The sequence below is a fragment of the Sphaeramia orbicularis genome, chromosome 8 (genome assembly GCF_902148855.1).
Source record: "Sphaeramia orbicularis chromosome 8, fSphaOr1.1, whole genome shotgun sequence".
In the NCBI taxonomy this organism is placed as follows: Eukaryota; Metazoa; Chordata; class Actinopteri; order Kurtiformes; family Apogonidae; genus Sphaeramia; species Sphaeramia orbicularis.
Window position 1 is genome coordinate 48,902,134 of NC_043964.1, and position 25,094 is coordinate 48,927,227.

General features: G+C 42.6%; 1 protein-coding gene and 1 non-coding gene across 2 annotated transcripts; one reads left to right on the plus strand and one right to left on the minus strand.

Moving 5' to 3' along the window:
- Positions 1–4,516: 4,516 nt before the first annotated feature.
- LOC115424352 (NLR family CARD domain-containing protein 3-like) lies at positions 4,517–15,618 on the plus strand. Its single transcript, XM_030141560.1, has 11 exons — positions 4,517–4,554; positions 5,960–6,053; positions 6,138–6,362; positions 6,841–6,957; positions 8,463–8,532; positions 8,649–8,853; positions 8,941–10,729; positions 10,810–10,983; positions 11,218–11,388; positions 11,632–11,678; positions 12,875–15,618. The coding sequence occupies exons 2-11, from the start codon at positions 6,016–6,018 to the stop codon at positions 13,420–13,422; spliced, it is 3,384 nt and encodes a 1,127-aa protein (XP_029997420.1). The 5' UTR covers positions 4,517–4,554; positions 5,960–6,015; the 3' UTR covers positions 13,423–15,618.
- A 9,327-nt stretch (positions 15,619–24,945) lies between these two features.
- trnan-guu (transfer RNA asparagine (anticodon GUU)) lies at positions 24,946–25,019 on the minus strand. The gene has a single exon. It is a non-coding gene; the product is annotated as a tRNA-Asn (tRNA).
- Between the last annotated feature and the right edge of the window lie 75 nt (positions 25,020–25,094).

Genomic DNA, 25,094 nt, shown 5'->3' on the forward strand with positions numbered 1-25,094 from the left:
GTCCAGGTCTGGACTCTGCGGTGTCCAATCTATGTGTAAATAAATGATGTCTCCTGCTCCTGAACCACGCTTTAATCTTATCCAGATGAATCCTGGTCATTGTCATCTGTGTCTTCAGTAAAGAAAAACTCCACTGATGTTCAGACCCGGTCATTCAGTTTATTCAGGTTCATTTGACCTCAATTTATGGTCACATGACGTTACTGAACCCAGACCTGACGAACTGAACCAGTCCCAGATCACACGCCTTAACCCACAGGTTTGGACTGCAGACACTAGGTATGATGGGTAATCACTTCATCCTTCTGGAACAGGGTCAGCCTGGACTCATCAGACCACATGACCTTTATCCACTAAACACAGTCCAAACTTTATGCTCTCTATCAAACTGACGGATGTTTAAGAAATGAGAAGATTCTGTATCAGTTAAAGCAGGGGTGTCCAAACTTTTTTTCAAGAGGGCCAGATCTGATAATGTGGACATTGCCAGGGGCCAGTGGTCCCTTCGGACGTTTTTTAAACAGTAAAAATTACATATAAAAGCGCTATTCTACAACAATTTTAATTTCATTGTCGCAATATCATTTTTTAAAATGGCAATGTAACCAAATCTAAGCCACTCAGGTGTGAACAAATAAAAAAACAAAAAAAACCCAAAACATTTCTGCCTTCCTTTCACATCTGGAGTCAGATAACATAGAACAAACTGTGTGGAGTATCTTAAACGTCCAAGAAGTGGATAAAAATCTTAACCCCACATTCATTTTAAACATGACTTATATGAGTAATCATTACTCACATTTTACTCAGTAATGCAAAGTCTGTTAGCATTTAAGATGAAAACATATGACTCTTACTCTTGTCTTTCACAAAATCATTCAGAGAGTAATATTTTGTGTCACATCTACAAGTACATAACACCAGCAGTTATAGGCAACTAACCTGGCAACTTGGTATCCTGCCTTGGTGGTGAATTCACTGAACTCCCAGGTTCACATGAAGAGTCACTGTTGTGAATTTAAAGCAGCTTGAATTTGCTTCACTTTTTCAGAGTGCTCATTCCCTGCTAGCTTGTCATATGCGTTAGCATGTTTTGTCTGCTCGTGTCTCTTTACATTGAATTCCTTAAACAAGGCAACAGTCTCTTGACAAATTAGGCAAACACAATCGCCTCGATTTTCAGTGAAAAAAAATTGTAATTCCCGTCTCTCCTGGAAGCGGCGGTCCTCACTGTCAACTTCGTTTTTTTTATTTACAGGCGCCATGGTTAGAAATTAGCGAAAAGGGTTCACGGCAAAGTCACAGAGCCAGATAGAGTTAGAGTGGTGCTGCCACCATGAGGTGAAAGGAGAAACTGCATTTTGAACCTTTTATGATTCATGTACACGGTTCAACAGTCAAAGCGGGCCATAAACAATACATTCTAAAACCGAAGCTGTGGGCCGTATAAAATCTGACCACGGGCCGTGATTGGCCCCCGGGCCGGACTTTGGACATGCCTGAGTTAAAGGGTTTGAGAATTAAAACATTAATCTGTGCAGTAATTATTATTCACTGCAAGGATCTGAACTATTAGCTGTTAAATCCAGATGAGGAAACTATTTGTCCAGGCTGTTCATGTATTTTACATCATTTTTGTCTTGATGCTTATTATAGGCCACTCAGAGATGGTAAATATCCACACATTCTTTGCTCAGAAGTAGATAGTTGTATGTAAAAGTTGATGCAGAAGTACATATGTAAGAGTTGGGCAGTACAGTTGCAAACACTGACACTTCACACTAAACAGGTTTGGTGTTCACTTGTCTGTTGGCCTGGGGGGGGGGCTTTACTGAGTGGACTGTGAATGTTCTCCCCCATATGATGGCCAGGTTTCCCCTACAATCCAAGTACTGGCATTGATGTGGATTTAGTCTTTAGTTACCCTCCTTGTGTGTGTACTACGATGGGGGAATTTTTTATATGAAGAAAATAAAGTACAACTCACTTAAACTTTACATAAGGAGAGATGAAAAAGTACATGTTCTGAAATGTCCTTCAAGTATAAAAGTTAAAAGTGTAGCCTCTGAAGGACATTTCTACCAGGTATTTTGATGAAAGCTAACTGTCAAGACCATTAAACTCTTCTCACTTCAAATGAAATACAATATGTGGGGAAAATATACATGACCTCACGCAAATGTGCAAATCAGACTACAAAGAGACTGGACTGTGGAGAAAAGGTGTCTGTGTTCCTCTGTGGTCCAGTCTCCTTTTTCACCAATTTCATTATGTTGTTTTTCATCCTTTTAATATTATTCATCTCTTCTATTACATCACTGCCATTTTATCGCCTTTTATGTTGTCATCTTGTTGCCTCTAATGGTGTTTTTGTCGAGTATCATCTTACATCATTTACATTTCATCACATTACTTGAGTTCTCACATCTGTTACATTGCTTTCATTGTGTTATTTTCTTTGTCATCTTTCTACCAAATGTCTAGGTTTCTATTGTAACAGCCAGGTTTCTCTATGTCTTTGACATATTTGTTGAAATAGCAATTAAAAAAAAGAAAGAAAAAAAAACAGGCACACACGCAACAAAATATGAACATGCTTGAGAAACATTATGCACTTTAACCACTGGGGGCAGTAAGGGCCAGTGTTAATATGTTAATAGTAAAGTCATTTGGATTATTATGCTTGATTTAAAAACAAAAAAATACCATTAATATTCAGCAACTCAAGTAGTTATTTTAATTGTATTCTAATTATCAAATACATGCTGGAATATGCAAATGTCAAAGGTCAAATATTTTGTTTGCCTTAATTCTTGTGTTTTTCACATCACATACTTAACATACCATGTTCATTCGGTGTTTACGACATTTATGTTGTTTATCTTGCTCATTTATCCTGTTATGAAGAGGTGTGGGCAAAGTGGATTGTGTATTGAGTCTTAGATAGCAGGTGTGTATGACTACTACTTTACATTTACAGACCTCAGCATTGGCTGAAAAGTCTCCTAAAAGCTGAAGGCTTTGACAGAATCGTTAACTACAGTCAGTCTTAAAACCTCCACAGGATAGTAAAAACATAAACCATTTTTAGGGGGTCAGTACCGCCCTCCAATGGCTGTGTAGTAAAGCTATACTATGTGCTCCAAAAAATGAAATTTAGGTTAGGTTTTTAAATTTACTTACAAACAAAGCTAAGTCATCTTAATGGCATCAATTAGTGATTTGTGTGGTATTTAAGGGCGTCACCACAATCCTCCAGTGGCTGAGTAGTAAAGCTATATTATGTGCTCCAAAACTGGCCATTTCAGACATGTCCTCAAATCCATTTAAAAAGTACTCTAAATCACTAAATAACCTTATCCAAGTTATTTCAGGATATTTCAAACCTTTATTTTAATGGACACCACACTAGCGTCTTCCAGTGGCGACTGACAAAGGGCGTGACAGTTAGAAAACTTGCCCCTGAAATAGGAGGGGTAGTTCAATGTCCCATCTCTCCAGCACCTTCCTCTGGACTCCAAAATCAAAATATGTGATCCTCAGCCATGTGATCATGGTTATTACTGCTGTTCCATCCGAGGGGCCTGCATGACAGGTTAGGATGCTGTAGTCCTTAGCAGTAGATGACAATGAATTATTCCTCCATGCAGCTGAACTGGTCAGCTCCTGAAAATAAAAGTCAGAAAAAAAAACAAAAATAACTGTCTAAACAAAAATAGCTCATACTAAACTGACATTAAAGCAGCGTAGACTTTAATCAACAATTTTTCGTCAAACCTGTAAAACCCAAGTGGTAGCCTAAGTATCACAAATCCGTTAGTGGTTCCATGATTACACACCTGAGTGTCTTTCCTCACAGTGAACAACTTCAAAGTGTACACCATCACAAGCCGTCTATTTGTTTACATACCAAACCAAAACCAAAACCAAACCATCACTCCGGCCTTTGTGAAATTCCATGCAGCCCCAGCAGCAAGAAACAATGAAGCCGTTTCCGTGTTTGTTGCTGCTGCGGCCAGACTGCGGCTGCATGGAATTCTGAAAAGGCCCTAGTGACGTTTTGGTTTCGGTTTTGGACAAACAGATTCATGATACTTAGGCTATCACTCAGGTTTTACAGATCTGATGAAAAATTGGTGACAAAACACCTGAAACCAAATATAAAAAATAGTCATGGACACATTTAACATACTCATGATAATGCCCAAAGACTGAAAAATCAAATGATCAGTGAAAACTTTTTGATTAATTGCATAAGTAACTGAATTTTTGCAGATAGTTCTTGAAAATATAAAAAAAAAAATTTAGATATTTACATATTGTTATCAACTTTTATTTCTATTAATTTATACTTAATAGTAGTTGGTAATAATAGTAATAGTAATAGTAATAGTAATAGTAATAGTAAATGTATTCATTAGTAATGAGCAACAGAAACAGTGTGCCTCTCAGGGGTGTGGGATCTTCACAGCCCTTCCCCCCACTGCCATCATTTTCACTTTCACATTCTTCATACACTGAACACGGCTCTATGTGGATCTGTCTCTGTAAAAGGTAAAGTTTGACCTGTTTCAACGATTTTATTTTTTATATTATTTAATTGAAACAGAAACAGTAGAGTAGCACTTGTGGTTGCTTTAGCAACTTTATGAGTAAATATGACAAGAACCCACTAACCTTAACTCCTAACCATCAGACATTTTAAAGTAAGATTAGGTCTCAGAGTGGAAATATCTGTACATCTAATAGGCCCTAGTTAAAGCCAGTGGCTTTTGTCGTTTACTGGTGACTGTTAAGGAATAATTCTTGTTTTTCCAGTGCTGTATTTTGTAAGAACAAACACCAAAACAGCTTGTTAGAACGTGAAAGGGCAGTGGTTTCCTGTTCATGTCAGTTTCTTGTTGAGTCTTGTATCTTTGTGGTAAAGATTATCCACCGTCCTGCATTCTGGAATGTCTGTTTTGTTATATTATTGTAAAAAATTGCTGTTATTTTAGAGATTGGTAGACTCCCATTTGAAAGTGAAAATCTAAACTTTATCATGTATGATTTCTAAAACTTCATTGTAAAGGAATGTGCATAAACTGCTCCGTTCAGGGTGAGGGTTATGCAGCTGTGAACTGGTCATTGATAGTGTTAAGGTTAGTGTTAGGGTATGGTTACGGTTAACGGTTATGGTTAACAGTTAGGGTAAGGCTGTTTTGCTGTAGGCTGATGGTAGATTGTTCACATTTGTGATGCTGAAAGTAGTTGAAATGTATTGTGCCATTGTTTTTTTATGTAATACCTGAGGCTAAATATTTAAACCATAAAATCAAAGGACTGTTTTTTGGGTTGTTTGTAACTTTCTCCTCTATTTTGACTGTCAAGAGGTATGCGGTCTTAAATTCAATAGACAGCATTAGTTATTTTACATGATAAAACAGTGAAATTATGAGTATTTTATTAGTATTTCCAAATCACACATTGAGCCATTAATTCACTGACTTTTAAAAGTCATACATTAACACGTTTTGTTGAGTTAATACTGGATATATTCACTCATAAGATTTCTATTGTTCAGCAATGTGAATAGTTTGTTCCTGTGCAATGACCCTTAACATCATCTGTTAAAGATTAATATCACAGTAGTATTAGTATGTTCAAACACATACTGTACGTTCAAGTACTGTTCATTTAGAGATTCTAGGGTCCAGGATCATCAGTATTTTCACCCCTTGAATGTATAGGTGCAAGTTGTGGTGGTCGAGTGGAAAGCAAGGCCATACCCTGGTGTGTCAGAGGGAGAGCTGGGAAATTCCTGTAATTGAAATAGACTGCTAATGTGGAGGTTATATTTAGTGCATAGAGAGGCAATACTTGTGTGAACATGTGTTTTCTTGAAAAATCTTGTGCTGTAAATTTTTTTCTGTAGATTCAGTTTTAATGTAGAATATTTACAGTTTGACTTTTAAATTAGCTTCACTTTTTAATGGATGAAGAATAAGAAGTTCTGAAGTTAAAAGTGCAAAAAGAATGGATCATCAGGAGGACGGACAGAGAAGCCAGCCCAGGTAAGATGACCAACTCCAACTGTCCACTAATGTTGTCCAAATGAGAACTCAGCATTAAAACCACTGTTATACCACGACTCACAGACCAAGACCAGGGCCTGGACCAGTCCTTGAACCTAGGCTTGAAGTGAAACCTGGACCTGTTCTTGAACCTGGACATGAAGTGGAACCTGGACCTGACCCTGAACCTGGACCCAGACCTTTTCTTGAACCTGGACATGAAGCGGGACCCAGCTGTGTGTCCATGAAGAGTGACAAGTCCATTCCACAAGGGGTAGATTTTACAAGTGGACATGTTGCAGAAACAGAGTGAGTGACCGTCAGAGTGACCATCAGTATTGAATGGTTCTCTGAGTGGATTTGACTACAGTGATTTAACTACAGCGACACTTCCAGTTTAGTTTGCGTGCAGACTGTGAGGTTCCTGTGTCCCTAACCCAGCTGAGATCCTCAGGGACAGCACCCCCTCCCTCTTCACAGGTCCTCTGTGGGGTTGGGCAGCCTTAATTTTTTTTCATAAAACAGTACTGACAGTGTTACACAGCAGACAAAGGAACTGGTAGATGGTTCATATACTGGGAGAGTAAATGGCATTTACAAAAACAAAGAACAAATACATAACAGATATAGTTCTATAGATTTATGGATATGACTTTAAACATATCAAAATAACCAAATATTCCTTAGACTTTTGAACCGCCTTTCGTAAGTTCTTTGTTATAAAATTTGTCACATTCTGTCTTTAAACATAGCTGAATGAACTGAATATATGTGTTTTTTTGTGCAGTCCAGACCATACTAACAAAAAACCCAAACCTGGACCCAAGTTGGTACCTGGACCAGAACCCACCTGTTTGTCCTGTAGGAGTGATAACTCCATGGATCACAGGATGACATTTAAAAGGTGACGTATTCAGAGTACATTTTAACTGGGTCAGATTAACTCAGATCATGGGCTATGGGACAAAAATAAATGTTATTTGACAATATATTATTTTATCATTATTATTATTCTTATTCTTCTTATTCTTCTTCTTATTATTATTATTATTGTTATTATCCAACCAGGGACCTTTCTGTGTGGAGTTTGCATGTTCTCCCCGTGTTTGTGTGGGTTCTCTTCGGGTACTCCTTCCACCATCCAAAGACATGCACTGATAGGTTAATTGGTCCACCTAAAATTGCCCATAGGTGTGAATGTGAGAGTGATTGGTTGTTCATCTCTATATGTCAGCCCTCCGATGAACTGGTCACCTCATCCAGGGTGTACCCCACCTTCACCCATATGTAGGTGGGATAGACTCCAGCACCCCCTGCGACTCTAGTGAGAATAAAGCAGTTTCAGGAGATGAATGAATGAATTATTGTTATTATTATTATTATTATTATTATTATTATTATTATTATTATTATTATTGTTATTATTATTATTATTATTATTATTATTATTATTATTATTATTATTATTATTATTATTATATACATTTTCTCTGTCATATTTAAACACAACAGAGAAGTGCATCAATGTGTTATGATGCAAAAGGACACATTTTAGGTTTTAAAAACAGATAACTGTTCTATGTTTACATGCAGCATCTGCACTGTTTGTTTCAACCTCATGAAAACAGAATTTGTTGAATGTAAGACAGTTTAATTTTGTAAAATTGTGTTGGGGTTGTGTTGGAATGTGGAAGTCAGTCAGTCAGTCAAGTTCTGTCATGACACTTCACTTTTGGAGCTGGTCTAAACCAGATTCTTAATAAGCCAATTCACAGACACCCAGAGAGAGCGAGGTAGACAGAGAGGGGTAGAGGAAGTGAGAGAGAGAGAGAGAGAGAGAGAGAGAGAGAGAGAGAAAGAGAGAGCAAAGGGTAGAGGAAGTAAGAGAGAGAGAGAGAGCAAGCAAAGGGTAGCAGGAGAGAGAAAGAGCAAAGGGTAGAGGAGCCGAGGGTTGGAGGAGGGGGACACACACACGGATGCAAACTGAACTAAAAGTGTTAAAAACTAGAACTGATGTTGCAAGTATAACTACCAATAACTAGTACAACAACCCATAACCCATAATACTACTACTACTCCAAGAACTAACAGTGGATATACTACTACTGCAGCTGTTAGTACCAAAAACGTAACTATATGATTAACACTATCACGACTATAAACAAATGAATAATGATGATGGAGGCAGGAGAGAAGCAGGACCACAGCAGCAGGTCCAGAGATGATCCACAGAAAACCTGTGAGGACATAAAACACAGAGACTCTACAAAAACTGCATTTTGTATTTACTCAGGTCATCTTTGTCTAATTCTAATTTCTTAATTATCTCAAAGATTTAAGTGTGACAAATATGTAGAAATTGAAGAAATCAGGAAGAGAGTAAATACTTTTTCATAACACTGTTCACAGAGTGCAGCAGCAGAGCTCAGAGGTTCCTACTGACCCTAGTCATCAGACTCACCTGGACTCAGTATTTAAGGTCTGTGCATACGCAGCCCCCACTTTCAAACCAAGGGACCATCACTTTGTCCTACATGGCCTTGAAATTTAATCCATGGTTGGACATTGTGTCTCTCATAATGTTTTGTGTTCCAGCTGCTGGAAGAGAACATCTGCGCTTTTGTCAAGAACGAGCTGCAGAAGTTCCACAAGGTTCTGAGTACAGATTACCCAGAAAGCTTAGAGAGTGTGAAGGATGATGATGAAAAGCAGAGGAGGAGCTCAGAGGCTTTCCTGGAGATCACACTGCACTTCCTGAGGAGGATGAAGGAGGAGGAGCTGGCTGAGCGTCTGCACAACAGTAAGACGATTCTCCACAGATGTAACAGGAGCTGAAAATACTTTGATTTACTGTGAGAATGATGGTTTTATCTGTGTCTTCATTCAGGAAGTCATTCTGGAGTTCAGCATAAACTGAAACATAATCTGCAGCAGAAGTTTCAGTGTGTGTTTGAGGGCATCGCTAAAGCAGGAAATCCAAAATCCCTCCTGAACCAGATCTACACAGAGCTCTACATCACAGAGGGAGGGGCTACAGAGGTCAACCAGGACCATGAGGTCAGACAGATTGAAACAGCATCCAGGAACCCACACAGACCACCAACAACCATCACATGTGAAGACATCTTTAAAACACCACCTGACAGAGATCAACCAGTCAGAACAGTGCTGACAAAGGGCGTGGCCGGCATCGGGAAAACAGTCTTAACACAGAAGTTCAGTCTGGATTGGGCTGAAGACAAAGCCAACCAAGACATCCACTTCATATTTCCGTTCACCTTCAGAGAGCTGAATGTGCTGAAAGACAAGAAATTCAGCTTGGTGGAACTTGTTCATCACTTCTTCACTGAAACCAAAGAAGCAGGAATCTGGATCTTTGAAAATGTTAAGGTGGTGTTCATCTTAGATGGTCTGGATGAGTGTCGACCTCCCCTGGACTTCAACAACACTCAGATCCTGACTGATGTCACAGAGTCCACCTCAGTGGATGTGCTGCTGATGAACCTCATCAGGGGGAACCTGCTTCCCTCTGCTCGCCTCTGGATAACCACAAGACCTGCAGCAGCCAATCAGATCCCTGCTCAGTGTGTGGACATGGTGACAGAGGTCAGAGGGTTCAAGGACCCACAGAAGGAGGAGTATTTCAAGAAGAGGTTCAGAGATGAGGAGCAGACCAAGACAATCATCTCCCACATCAAGACGTCACGAAGTGTCCACATCATGTGCCACATCCCAGTCTTCTGCTGGATCACTGCTACAGTTCTGGAGGACGTGTTGAAGACCACTGAGGAAGCACAGCTCCCCAAGACCCTGACTGAGATGTACATCCACTTCCTGGAGGTTCAGACCAAAGTCAAGAACATCAAGTATGATGGAAGGTCTGAGACAGATCCACACTGGAGTCCAGAGACCAGGGCGATGATTGAGTCTCTGGGAAAACTGGCCTTTGAGCATCTGAAGAAAGGAAACCTGATCTTCTATGAATCAGACCTGACAGAGTGTGGCATCGATATAAGCTCTGCCTCAGTGCACTCAGGAGTGTTCACACAGATCTTTATAGAGGAGATAGGACTGTACCAGGACAAGAGGTTCTGCTTCATCCATCTGAGTGTCCAGGAGTTTCTGGCTGCTTTTCATGTCCATCAGACCTTCATCAACACTGGAGTCAATCTGCTGTCAGAAGAACAAACCACACCCCAGAGCTCTGGATCTGCAGAGACACAGTTCTACCAGACTGCTGTGGAGAAGGCCTTACAGAGTCCAAATGGACACCTGGACCTGTTCCTCCGCTTCCTCCTGGGTCTATCACTGCCAGCCAATCAGAGTCTCCTACATGGCCTGCTGAAACAGACAAGAAGTAGCTCAGAGACTGAAAAGAAAACGGCTGAGTACATCAAGACGATGATAAGTGAGAAACTGTCTGCAGAGAAAAGTATCAATCTGTTCCACTGTCTGAATGAACTGAAGGACCAGTCCCTTGTAAAAGAGATCCAACAGTTCCTGAGTTCAGGACGCCTCAATACAGATAAACTGTCTCCTGCCCAGTGGTCAGCTCTAATCTTCATTTTATTATCATCAGAAAAAGATTTGGATGTGTTTGACCTGAAGAAATACTCTGATTCAGAGGAGGCTCTTCTCAGACTGATACCAGTGGTCAAAGCCTCCAACAAAGCTCTGTGAGTAGAACAGTAGTTGAGTTTACAAGAGATCAGTGCAGTTTATACTTTTAACACAAAACTGTTTTATATCCTTGCAGATTGCGTGGTTGTAACCTGTCAGAGGCAAGCTGTGAAGTTTTGTCTTCAGTTCTCAGATCCCAGTCTTCTAGTTTGAGAGATTTGGATCTCAGTAACAATGACCTGAAGGATTCAGGACTTAAGATACTGTGTACTGGACTGGAGAGTCCAGACTGCAAACTGGAGATTCTCAGGTCAGAATTCTTCAACTAATGCAACAGATGCTCAGCAACATTTTCTTCTTTTTCTACACTGATTGCATCAGCTTAACTTGTGAAGCATCCTCTCTAATTTTCAAACCAGATGTTCACACACATGATCACATTAGCACCATTATATAAACTCAAAGACTAACCTTGTCAAATGGTCCATTAAATTCTGCTTATTTCCCATCCTCAGTTGACCTTTGTGATGTTCTTTGTCTGCAGACTGTCAGGATGTCTGATCACAGAGGAAGGATGTTCTTCTCTGGTCTCAGCCCTAAAGTCCAATCCGTCCCATCTCAGACTGCTAGACCTGAGCTACAACCATCCAGGAGACTCAGGACAAGAGCTGTCTGCTGCACTGGAGGATCCACACTGGGCACTGGACACTCTCAGGTATGGACTGAGCTGCTGCACACTCAGATAATGTGTGATTGAACAGGTGGAGCTGACAGGAACACTCTGTCAGAGCTGATTCCACGTCCTTTACTGAAGTTACAGATGACAGTAAAAGACAAAGATGTTCAAAAAGGTACTGACAGGAGTCACTGATTGGATGTGAACAGAAATACTTCAGTGGATCAGAGTGATGTAAAGTCTATGTTTTAATGCTGCTCTGACAACCCCCCCTCCTTTCAGGTTGGAGCCCAGTGGAGTCCGATGGTTGACACCAGGTCTCAGGAAGTGTAAGTGTGATTTACATTAGATTCACTGAAAACAACCAGAACCCAACCTAGGGCCTGGTTCCCCATACCAGACAATGTACATTAAGTATAAAGGAAATGTTCATTTCTCCCCTCTTCCCTCACATTTCCAAATTCAGCTGTATCTGTCTATTATAGGTATAAAATGTCTGAATAATAATTAAAAATAAAGCATTAGGGTGGATGAGAACAAAATGAATGTAACAGTTACATGTTAAACTAGAATGGTCAAATAATTAATCAATATTTATTATAAAATAAATGAAGTTTCTTCTTTCATGACTCAAATTGTAGGTTTTTGCAAATCAAGGAAAAATAAAAGATCATTTAGTTTAGAGCTACTCCAGTATGTAAACAGACCATTTGGTCTGGAACAGGACCAGGTGTTCTGGGCATGCGCTAGAGCTCTGCACCAAATCCTGGACTGGAATTCTAACATTATGCAACTCATCTGCACAAAACGTACAGCAACCAAAAGTATGCTATGTACAATTTATACATTTATGCTGTATAATTAAGCTGTACATGTAAATGTACCGACTGGCTATCAACCAGTAGCACTCACCCTATAGGGGAGATGAAGTGCTTGTGTCAGATCACATTTCCCCCAAAGCTTTGACCCATACCAATTTGACTTAAGAACGAGTAGATCCAAAGTGGATGCTGTAACCAGCAGGGGGCACTATATACAGCTGGTGTTTGGGGATTACAGCTCTGCATTTAACACCATCCTCCCCCATAAACTGTGGATAAGAGGGCTATTACCAAAAAAACTGGCATAGCCCTAACCTTCCCACCCCAAGCAGTGGATGAATATTGTTAACATGATATCATTTTGGGTCAGATAAGTTTGTCACTGAGATCTAGAGGGATTTTTTGTTTGTTTGTTTGTTTTTTGTTTTGTGGTTTATGTATTTATGTAAAGTTTAAACAAATAGTTAAAAAATGAGTTATGGATATTGGTGAAGTCAGTAACATATGTGAGTGGCTGAGTGATAATATTGTATGTGAGTAAAAATAGTAAAACTTTTCATTATCAGTATTGTCTGTATTTGTAAGAATACATGAATCCAGCATTGGTACATCTAATTTTACCAAGTGATGTGATCCGATTGTAAAGACAGAAAATATGCTGATCACTGATCAATAACTGCATTGTGTCTTGTTCTGTCCATCAGATTACTGTGAACTAACACTGGATCCAAACACAGCGAACACAAAACTCAAACTGTCTGAAAACAACAAGAAGGTGGTGTATGTGGAAGAGGGTCAGCCCTATCCTGACCATCAGGACAGGTTTGAGTGTCCCCAGCTGCTGTGTTCAACTGGTCTGATTGGTCGCTGTTACTGGGAGGTTGAGTGCAGTGGAGAGGTCAACATTGCAATGACTTACAGAGGAATCAAAAGGAGAGGAGTCAGTTTTGACTGTGTGTTTGGGTTAAATGATCAGTCCTGGAGACTGAAGTGCTGTGGTGGTCGTTACTATGTCTGGCATAATAACAAACCAACAGCCCTCTCTCAGTCCTCCTCCTCCTCCTCTGGTACAGTATCAGTGTATCTGGACTATCCTGCTGGATCTCTGTCCTTCTACAGAGTCTCCTCAGACAAACTGATCCACCTCCACACCTTCAACACCACATTCACCGAACCACTGTTTTCAGGGTTTGGGTTGAGTTCTGACTCCTCGGTGTCTCTGTCTGATCCGTCAGATGAGGAATGTCCTTGAGTAGATCATCACCCTGATCATAGCATTCTATAAGTGTATTAGACAAAACACAGCTTTGAGAAAATTACATGAAACAAAAACTATAAATCTCCTGATGCTAGATCTGCCTATAAGTGTTTTTCAGATTCACTGAATACAGTTTAACAAATGCTGTCCTAGTGTTTCACTACTGTGTCTAAATACAGTCAAATAGCAAGTCTTGGTTTACCTCAGGATTACATAAATCATGTAGGATGAAAAATAACATGTCCGAAACCTCTAAATTTAAGTAAGTGTGTATAAAAAAATAATTATAATCACCCTCAGGAAACTGGCCAAAATGATTTTTTTATTCACAGAAATAAGGAATTGTCAAACAGTATTAAACACAGCTGTTTAACAGTCAGCTGCTTCAAAAAAACTGGGAAAACTTGAGTTTCCCTCAAGTTTTTGACAACACAAAATTATTCACTAAACCTTGTGATATTGCAGGTGTGTGAATTTGAAGAACTATTCTTAATACAGAGGAATATATTCAGGGTGTGGGGGGATTAGGGGGCATGCCTCTCACCCAGAAGGACTGTGGGTAGGGGGGCGTGGTTTGGCGCTCTGGTTTTTCTGGTGCATTTGTTCCTGTGTCAGAGCTGGTTTGGTGGTTAAGGAATAAATGTCAAACTCACCTATGGCTCCTGTGTTTCCTCATCCTGCCACAACGGTATGTTTCACCCTCATTTTTAGTTTTACTAAAACCAATCATAATGACATTAGAAAAAGTATTCCTCTTTACAAGCCTGATGATGCCAGTCTCTTTACAAATGACCGACCTGTATCATTATTGCCTAAATCTTAGACATATTTACAAAAGAATCTTTCAGCATTTAGATTTAAACATAATGAATAATCATCAATATGTTTTGTTTTTTTGTTTTTTTTGGGGGGGGGGACGCACCGGTCTGTATTCATAAGCAAATTATAACAATTTGTTTTGTTTTGTTTTTTTGCCAGCATGATTTATTGCTTTGTTTTTACAACCAGTACAAGTATTGTATTTGTTTGAGTGGTCATCAGTTTGTTTGAAGTTGTGTTACCTTTTATTATTCTCATTAAATCTCACTTTGACATCAATATTTACTCAAAGAGTACTTAACATACAGTATGTTTATTATATTTCAAACATTATTTTGTTATTGCTGTTCATGGTCAGTTATTTGTGAGTACTGTGGTTATTTTCTAGTAATTTATGCATGCTTGATATTTTTTATAAACCTCTTTATGTTTTATTGTCTCATCCACACAGTTTACTGTATTTTGACGTAAATCTTCCTTCCTTTTCTTGTATTGTGCAAACAAAAATAAATAATAATCACAAAACTGTCCCCTAGAGGTTAAATCTAAAGGAAGAAAAATATTGGGCTAAGTACTGAACCCTGAGGAACTTAATACATCAGAACAGGAGACTATGATGTTTAATTATTTACAAGACTCACTGCATTTTAAGAGAAAGGTGAGATATTTAGCCATACAATGACCAATACCTAAAATATAAGGTGAGGTTGAAATATAGGGTGATTTATTCTGTCAGAATCAGTGCACAGATATGAGATGCAGAGAAGTTTTATTAGGGTCAATTTATAACCTGTAATTTACAACTTTTGGTAAGAACCTAAAGCCTCATTGATAAGACTAGAAAGGAATCTTATGCTATAGGTGGGATGGTGTTAGGGTCCAGTTATGGTTAAAGGTCAGGCTGTTTTGCAGTAGGTTTATGGTTGGCCATTCATATTTGTCGTGCTTAAAGTAGTTAAAATATTGTTCTGTATGCCATTGTTCTTTATGTAACACCTGAGGCTAAATATTTAAAACAAAATAAAAGGAGTGTTTTTTCTGTTTTGTTTTTTTTTTGTCTGTAACCCTTCTCTTCTGCTTTAACTGCCATGAAGTATGCGGTCTTAAATTACAGCATACTTGTGGACAATGTAGGAGTATGTATGATAGGAATGTACATGTGTACATTTATCTTTACACTGTAATACAGAGAAATGTACATTTATACAAATGGAAGATGTATACATGAAAGGATGCATCTTGTTTTTATTGTTGTTTTTTTTCTGTTATTGTATGATGAACTCTCATACATTTATGTAAGGTGAAAGCTATTCTCAAGGCAATCTTGTTCTGTACTGTTAATTTCCTGTCTTTTGTTGATAATGGCAATAAAGTAAAAAAACAAACAAAAACAACTTACTTCTGACAGTATTAATCATTTTACTTGATACAATGGTGAACCTTTGAGTATTTTATTAATATTTCCAAATCACACATTGAGCCATACATTGTTGAATGTTTTTGTTACATTAATACTGGATATATACACTTCTTAGTTTGCTATTGTTCAGCAATGTGAATAGTTTGTTCCTGTGCAATGACCCTTAACATTATCCGTTAAAGATTAATATCAGTGTACAGAAATCAAACAATAAAAATAAAGGGTAAAAAAAAAAAAAAAAAAACAGAAATAGGAAAGCAAAAAAAAAAAAAAAAAAGGTGACCTTGACCTACTTTTTCAAGGTCAAATGGTCTTGCACAGTTATAATATCTGGGTACTTTCAAATATAAATATGTATGTAATAAGTTTTACACAAAGACACTGTAATCTAAATTATAGGGCAGTATATTTATATACTGTGTATATATATGTATATATATATATATATATATATATATATATATATATATATATATATATATATATATATATATGTATATATATATATATATATATATACAGTTCACTATATTTGGCCAAGGGGGATTAAAAGTATGTTTTCACATTAAACCAAGTAAAACATTAAAAAAAAAGATTAATATCAGAATAGTATTAATATGTTCAAATACATACTGACTCGAAACAATTTAGACATATTAGGGTTAGAGTAAGAACATTTGCAACCCTAAATGTGTCACTTAAATTTATATGAACCTGAGCACTGAACAGATCTCAAAAACAGATCAGTGAGAATGAACAACTGGAATGGAAGATGGCAGCAAGACCACATGACGTCAGGGAACTGATGTAATTGGCTCACAGTGATACATGTGATCGAAGCTTACCTCTAATTAGCCACAGGTTGACTGATACGTTTTCATCAATCATGATACGGCCGACACAGGAATCTCTCAATTTTGTCAAATTACCTTTTTTGTGGCCACTGTAGACACACACAGCTGTGTTGTCAAGTAAGGTAGATTAGATAAGCTGTTAACCAAAAGGTTGGTGGTTTGAACCCACCCAAGGACAATGGAGAAAAAAATAAATAAATAAATTAAAAAAAAAAAAAAAAAAAAAAATATATATATATATATATATATATATATATATATATATATATATATATATATATATGTATGTGTGTGTGTGTGTGTGTGTGTGTGTGTGTGTGTGTAGTTTCTGTACTTCCTTTTAGGATTAGTTTTGTTGAAGAAGAAGAGTTGAACCTGTTATAGCTGTAAAGGGTGGATCAATGTCATTTTAAACCCTATTGATTAAGACTGGGATGTCACTTAAGTTCATATGTGAGTCAAGGCAGGTGAGCGAATACTTTTGGCAATATAGTGTATTTGTTGCAGCTGAGTAACCCCCTTTCACCATTGTGGGGCATCATAATTTGTCATGGAGGATTTACTTATGAACCCTTAAAGACTTAGAAATCTTTTTGTGGCAACTTCCAAATGAATTTTTCTCCAAATCTGATCATTTTTTGAATGAAAATAAGGTATTTTCCTTCATTTACTTTACTGATCATGTAGATGCTCATAAAAGTTCAGAGTAAATTCAAAGGTTATTATAACAGAATAGAGAAAACTGAAGAAAAAAGTGACTTGTTCAGAAAAATATATTATTAACTGAACACAAAAACAAGTGTCTACAACCACTGCCATTTATCAAACTACACAGTGAACAGAAACCTCGTATTGATGAATCAATGTTGCAGAATGTCAGTCTCTGAATATCCAAATGGGTCATATCTGATGCTGCACACACCATAGAGCTGTATTAACATCAGTTGGTATTTTGTCAGGACTTCTAGAGGTGAGACGAGGGTCCAAATGGATAGAGGGGGACGTGAGATGAGAAATCTCATCAAACCTTTGCCAGTCTGTGACATCAGTATCCATTAATGATATTTGGATTTATTATTGCATGTCCGTCCATCCATCCATTATCTTCCGCTTATCCGGGGCCGGGTCGCGGGGGTAACAGTCTAAGCAGGGATGCCCAGACTTCCCTCTCCCCAGACACCTCTTCCAGCTCTTCTGGGGGGACCCCAAGGCGTTCTCATGCCAGCCGAGAGATAAGATAAGATAAGATAAGATAAGATAAGATAAGATAAGATAAGATAAGATAAGATAAGATAAGATAAGAAATCCTTTATTTGCCCCACAATGGGGAAATTCCAGTGTTGCAACACTCATTATAGGACAGTGCAGAAAAAGTTCACACAGAAGGTTTTAAAAAATAAATAAAGATGTGCATGCATTAAAAAAAAAATATGTACAATATGGATACAAATAAATATAAGTGTCCGTTTTGTGTATTGCAAATGGGATTATTGCACCAGGTTAAAAGTGTTCATTGTAGAGTCTAACAGCAGCAGGAAGGAAAGATCTGTGAAACCTCTCTTTCACACAGCGAGGGTGGATCAGTCTGTCACTGAAGCTGCTCTCCAGAGCTGACAGAGTCTCCTGCAGGGGGTGGGACTCATGGTCCAGCATTGACCTGAGTTTGGCCAGGACCCTCCTGTCCCCCACCTCCCGAACCGAGTCCAGAGAACAGCCCAGGACTGAGCTGGATTTCCTGATGATCTTGTCCAGCTTCTTCCTCTCCCTCTCCGTGATGCTGCTGCTCCAGCAGACCACACCGTACAGTACCACTGATGCCACCACAGAGTCATAGAAGGTCCTCAGGAGTGGCCCTCTCACTCCAAAAGACCTAAGCCTCCTCAGGAGGTAGAGACGACTCTGGCCCCTTTTGTACAGTGCATCTGTGTTGTGAGTCCAGTCCAGCTTATTGTTCAGATGAACACCCAGGTACTTGTATGAGTCCACTCTCTCAATGTCCCTTCCCTGGATGTTCACTGGTGCGGGTGGAGTAGAGTGGCGTCGACGGAAGTCCACCACCATCTCCTTGGTCTTCCCGGCGTTGAGGAGAAGATAATTCTGCTGACACCAGTCTACAAAGTCCTGCGTTAGTCCTCTGTACTCGCGTCATCGTCGTCCGTGATGAGGCCGATGATGGCAGAGTCATCAGAGAACTTCTGAAGGACACAGCTGTCCGTGTTGTGTCTGAAGTCAGCAGTGTAGAGGGTGAAGAGGAAGGGCGCGAGCACCGTGCCCTGAGGCGCCCCCACACTGCAGGTCCAGACTTCAGACACACAGTCACGGGCTCTCACAAACTGGGGCCTGTTTGTGAGATAGTCCAGGATCCAGTCAGCCAGGTTGTAGTCCACCCCAGCATTCTCCAGCTTCACCCTCAGGAGCCCCGGCTGGATGGTGTTAAACGCGCTGGAGAAATCAAAGAATAGAATCCTCACAGCGCTGCCAGGTTTCTCCAGATGAGTGAGAGAGCGGTGAAGCAGATGGATGATGGCGTCCTCCACTCCAATGCCAGAACGGTACGCGAACTGCAGTGGGTCCATCGCTGGGCCCACAGCAGAGCGGAGGTGTCCCAGGATGAGTCTCTCCAGTGTCTTCATGAGGTGGGACGTGAGAGCCACTGGCCTGAAGCTGCTGAGGTCTGTAGCGCGTGGTGTCTTGGGCACTGGTACCACGCAGGAGGTCTTCCAGAGCTGTGGTACCACCCGCAGCCTCAGGCTCAGGTTGAAGACATGCTCCATGATCCCGCACAGTTCGTTTGCACAGGACCTAAGGAGCCTGGAGCTGATGCCGTCCGGTCCAGCTGCTTTCCTGGGCCTGATCTTCTTAAGCTCTCTCCTCACCTGGACTGCACTGAAGGAGAGAGGTGGGCATGGCTCTGTGCAGGGGGGCAGAGGTGTTGGTGGTGATGATGTCAGCAGTGTGTCGGGGGATGGAGTGGGGAGGGTGAGTCCGTGTGGGAGCTGATGGGCCATCACAGAGGTGTGAAGAGGCGCAAGGTTGGGCCATTGTCCTGACCTGAGTTGAGGGCTGGCAGGCTGCATGGGGGGAGGGGTGGGTGACAGATCAAATCTCAGAAAATGCGAGTGCAAATCGTTCACCCAACGAGTGTCTCCCTCCGTCTGTACAGGAGACGCTTTGAAGCCAGAGACTGTGCTTAGGCTTCTCCACACCTCCCGAATGTTGTTCTGCTGCAGCTGCTGCTCCATCTTCCTCCTGTAGGCATCTTTGGCCTCCCGGATGTTCCTCCTGAGCCTCTTCTGTGCAGCCTTCAGCTCCTCCCTGTCCCCTGACCTGAAGGCTCTCTTCTTCTCCCTCAGCAGAGCCTTGATGTCAGGGTTAATCCATGGCTTGTTGTTGGAGAAACACCGCACCGTCTGGGCAGGTACAGTGTTCTCATAACAGAAGTTTATGTAGCCAGAGATGCACTCTGTCATGGCATTGATGTCCTCACCATGGGGAGCACAGAGCACCGGCCACACCGTAGTTCCAAAGCAGTCCCTCAGAGCCTCTGCACTGCTTTCACCCCATTTCCTCACCACCCGGGTCACAACTGGCTCTCTGTGTACCAGGGGTGAGTACACAGGGCGCAGGTGGATGATGTTGTGATCCCCGTTGCCCAGAGGAGGAAACACTGAAGCAGTATAGGCATCTTTGGTGTTGCAAAAGAACAAGTCCAGAGTTCTGTTGTTTCTTGTGGGGCAGGTGACATACTGGGTGAAGGTGGGCAGCACAGAGGAGGGAAGAGCATGGTTGAAGTCTCCAGAAATGAGGATGAGGGCTTGTGGGTGCTGTGTCTGCAGCCTGCTGGTGCATGAGAGCAGCGTGTCGCAGGCAGTGTCAGCGTTAGCATGTGGGGGAACATACACTGCTAACACAATAGCCAGTGTGAACTCCCGTGGCAGGTAGTATGGCCTCATGCTAACAGCTAACAGCTCAATGTCCCTGTTGCACATCTGCTCCTTTACCATGATGTGTCCGGGTTTGCACCACTTCTCATTCACAAACACAGCCAGCCCTCCTCCTCTCTTCTTACCGCTCTCCACCATTCTGTCTGCGCGCACCAAGTGAAAGTGGTTCATGGCGACAGAAGAGTCCGGGATGTTCAGGGTTAACCACGACTCCATGAGAATCATGATGCTCGCATCCCTGTACTCCCTCCGGTAACTCGCGAGCGCCGCCAGCTCGTCGATGTTCTTAGCCTCTGAGAGACATAGTCTCTCTAACATGTCCTGGGTCTTCCCCGAGGTCTCCTCCCGGTGGGACATGCCCAGAACACCTCCCCAGGGAGGCGTCCAGGAGGCATCCGAAACAGATGCCCGAGCCACCTCAGCTGGCCCCTCTCGACGCGGAGGAGCAGTGGCTCTACTCCGAGCTCCTCCCTGGTGAATGAGCTTCTCACCCTATCCCTAAGGGTGCACCCAGCCACCCTGCGGAGGAAACTCATTTCGACCGCTTGTATCCGGGATCTTGTCCTTTCGGTCATGACCCAAAGCTCATGACCATAGGTGAGGGTAGGAACGTAGATTGACCGGTAAATCGAGAGCTTCGCCTCTCGGCTCAGCTCCTTCTTTACCACAACCGACCGGTACAGCGACTGCATCACTGCAGACGCTGCACCAATCCGTCTGTCAATCTCACGCTCCATCCTTCCCTCACTCGTGAACAAGACCCCGAGATACTTAAACTCCTCCACTTGGGGCAAAGACTCCCCACCGACCCGGAGAGGGCAAACCACCTTTTTCCGGTCGAGAACCATGGCCTCAGATTTGGAGGTGCTGATCCTCATCCCACTCGCTTCACACTCGGCTGCAAACCGCCCCAGTGCACGCTGAAGGTCCAGGTTCGATGAGGCCAACAGGACAACGTCATCTGCAAAAAGCAGAGACAAAATCCTGTGGTCCCCAAACCGGACCCCCTCCAGCCCTTGGCTGCGCCTAGAAATTCTGTCCATAAAAATAATGAACAGAACCGGTGACAAAGGGCAGCCCTGCCGGAGCCCAACATGCACCTGGAACAGGTCTGACTTACTGTCGGCAATGCGAACCAGGCTCCTGCTTCGGTCATACAAGGATCGGACTGCCCTTAGCAGAGGGCCCCGGACCCCATACTCCCGAAGCACCCCCCACAGGATACCACGAGGGACACGGTCGAACGCCTTCTCCAGATCCACAAAACACATGTGGACTGGTTGGGCGAACTCCCATGAACCCTCGAGCACCCGATGGAGAGTATAGAGCTGATCCAGCGTTCCACAACCGGGACGAAAACCGCATTGTTCCTCCTGGATCCGAGGTTCGACTATCGGTCGGATCCTCCTCTCCAGTACCTTGGAATAGACTTTCCCCGGGAGGCTGAGGAGTGTGATCTCCCTATAGTTGGAGCACGTCCTCCGGTCCCCCTTCTTAAAAAGGGGAACCACCACCCCGGTCTGCCAATCCAGAGGTACTGTCCCCGACTGCCACGCGATGTTACAGAGATGTGTCAACCAAGACAGTCCCTGCACATCCAGAGACTTAAGGTACTCAGGGCGAATCTCATCCACCCCCGGTGCCCTGCCACCGAGGAGCTTGCCAACCACCTCGGTGACTTCAGCTTGGGTGATGGACGAGTCCACCTCTGAGACCTCAGCCTCTGCTTCCTCTATGGAAGACGTGGCAGTGGGATTGAGGAGATCCTCGAAGTATTCCTTCCACCGTCCAACAACATCCCCAGTTGAGGTCAGTAGCTCCCCAGTTCCACTGTAAACAGTGTTGGTGGCGCACTGCTTTCCCCTCCTGAGGCGCCGGATGGTTTGCCAGAATTTCCTCGAGGCCAACCGATAGTCCTCCTCCATGGCCTCCCCAAACTCCACCCAGACCCGAGTTTTTGCCTCCACAACCGCTCGGGCTGCAGCACACTTGGCCTTCCGGTACCCATCAGCTGCCTCGGGAGTCCCACGGGCCAACAAGGCCCGATAAGACTCCTTCTTCAGCTTGACGGCATCCCTTACTTCCGGGGTCCACCACCAGGTTTGGGGATTGCTGCCACGACAGGCATCGGAGACCTTGCGAACACAGCTCCGAGCAGCCGCTTAGACAATGGAGGTGGAGAACATGGTCCACTCGCACTCAATGTCCCCAGCCTCCCCCGGGATCTGAGAGAAGCTCTCCCGGAGGTGGGAGTTGAAGACCGCACTGACATCGGGTTCTGCCAGATGTTCGCAACAGACCCTCACAACACGTTTGGGCCTGCCGAGTCGGTCCGGTTTCCTCCTTCGCCAGCGGATCCAACTCACCACCAGGTGGTGATCGGTTGACAGCTCTGCCCCTCTCTTCACCCGAGTGTCCAAAACACGCGGCCGGAGGTCTGATGATACGACAATGAAGTCGATCATCGACCTCCGGCCTAGGGTGTCCTGGTGCCAAGTGCACTTATGGACATCCCTGTGTTCGAACATGGTGTTCGTTATGGACAAACTGTGACTAGCACAGAAGTCCAATAACAGAACACCACTCGGGTTTAGATCAGGGAGGCCGTTCCTCCCCATCACCCCCCTCCAGGTCTCACTGTCGTTGCCCACGTGGGCATTGAAGTCACCCAGGAGAACAATGGAGTCCCCAGTCGGAGCACCATCCAGCACCCCTCCCAGGGACTCCAAGAAGGCCGGGTACTCTACACTGCTGTTCGGCCCATAGGCCGAAACAACAGTGAGGCACCTGTCCCCGACCCGAAGGCGTGGGGACGCGACCCTCTCGTTCACCGGGGTGAACTCCAACACATGGCAGCTGAGCTGAGGGGCTATAAGCAAGCCCACTCCAGCCCGCCGCCTCTCACCGCGGGCAACACCAGAGAAGTGGAGAGTCCAGCCCCTTTCGAGGGGTTGGGTTCCAGAGCCCAAGCTGTGTGTGGAGGTGAGCCCGACTATATCTAGACGGTATCTCTCAACCTCCCTCACAAGCTCCAGCTCCTTCCCCCCCAGCGAAGTGACATTCCATGTCCCAAGAGCTAGACTCTGTGTCCGGGGATCAGGTTGTCGGGCTCCCTGCCATTGACTGTCACCCAATCCACAATGCACCCGGCCCCTATGATTCCCTCGGTGGGTGGTGAGTCCACTGGAGGGCGGGCCCACGTCGCTCTTTCGGGCTGGGCCCGGCCGGACCCCATGGGCATAGGCCCGACCACCAGGCGCTCGCATTTGAGCCCCAACCCCGGGCCTGGCTCCAGGGTGGGGCCCCGGCTGCGCCATACCGGGCGACGTCACTTTCTTCTGATGGTACTTCTTCATAGGGGCTTCTGAACTGCTCTTAGTCTGGCCCGTCATCCAGGACCTGTTTGCCTTGGGAGACCCTACCAGGGGCATAAAGCCCCCGACAACATAGCTCCTGGGATCATTCGGGCACTCAAACTCCCCCACCACGATAAGGTGGCAGTTCAAGGGGGAGTATTATTGCATGTTTGATAGAATTTTCTTTTTTTCATTGTTGTACAATGCTGCTGACTTCCCTCTGGTGCTGAGCATCACTATGAGGCCCCAGTAATCTGCTACCACTGCCATCTTTAACCCTAAAGCAGAAGTGGTTGAGTATTGTATTGGTATTATTTTTACAACAGTAACCAAATATTTTTAAATTCTCTGATAGGAAACACAGATGTGACGGAAACTTTCAACACAACACATGGTGACATATACAAATGAATTTAGTCTAAACTCTCTTTTTTTGTGCGTTATCGATACAAAGGAGTTTAAGTCACTGTGATAAAGGATAAGCGTAGATTTTCCTCGTCCCTGGGTGTGATTGAACCCCCAACCTTTCAGTTAACAGCTAAATGCACTAACCAAAAGGTAAAATATTACCTGAATTTCAAATTACGAATGCATTGGGTTCCAGTTCTTTTGTTGTCAAAATGAAAAATGGGTGATACACTATTTATCATTTGGGTAAAACAGTTTCAGACATGTTAATTCATGTAATACAATTTTTTTTTATTGTTATACGTACGTAAATTGTGTATACTATAAATGTGTAAAATCATCATCTAACAGCAGGAGAACGTTAATAAAAGCATTGTTTACTGTTGGCCATGAATGATGTCAAAAAGGTCAAAGGTTATTTTCATTTTGTGGATCAAAATTTTTCCCAGCTCTCCAGTGAAGTGGGGGGGCGTTCATGTGCAATTTTCAAGTTTGTAACTAGTAATGGCCACAATTCCTATAGCACATGAAGGCAGCATGAGTCTATGCTGTTTGTTATTACTTTTACTATTGTCATTGAATGGGTCACAGTGGGTTGCCAGTTTGGTGTATTTTTCCTGATAAACGATCATTCCTTTAAGTTCGTATATTAATAAACGTAGGAACAGTATTCCTCTTAATTAGCATATTAGATTGTGGCAAATATAAAGGTTTACCGTCCCTGGGTGGGCTTGAACCACCAACCTTTCGGTTAACAGCCGAACGCGCTAACCGATTGCGCCACAGAGACTTGGTGATGGTTATCAGTTCTAACATTTACAAGGAAAATCAGTATCCGGTCAGACTGACGGAAAAATATGATTTA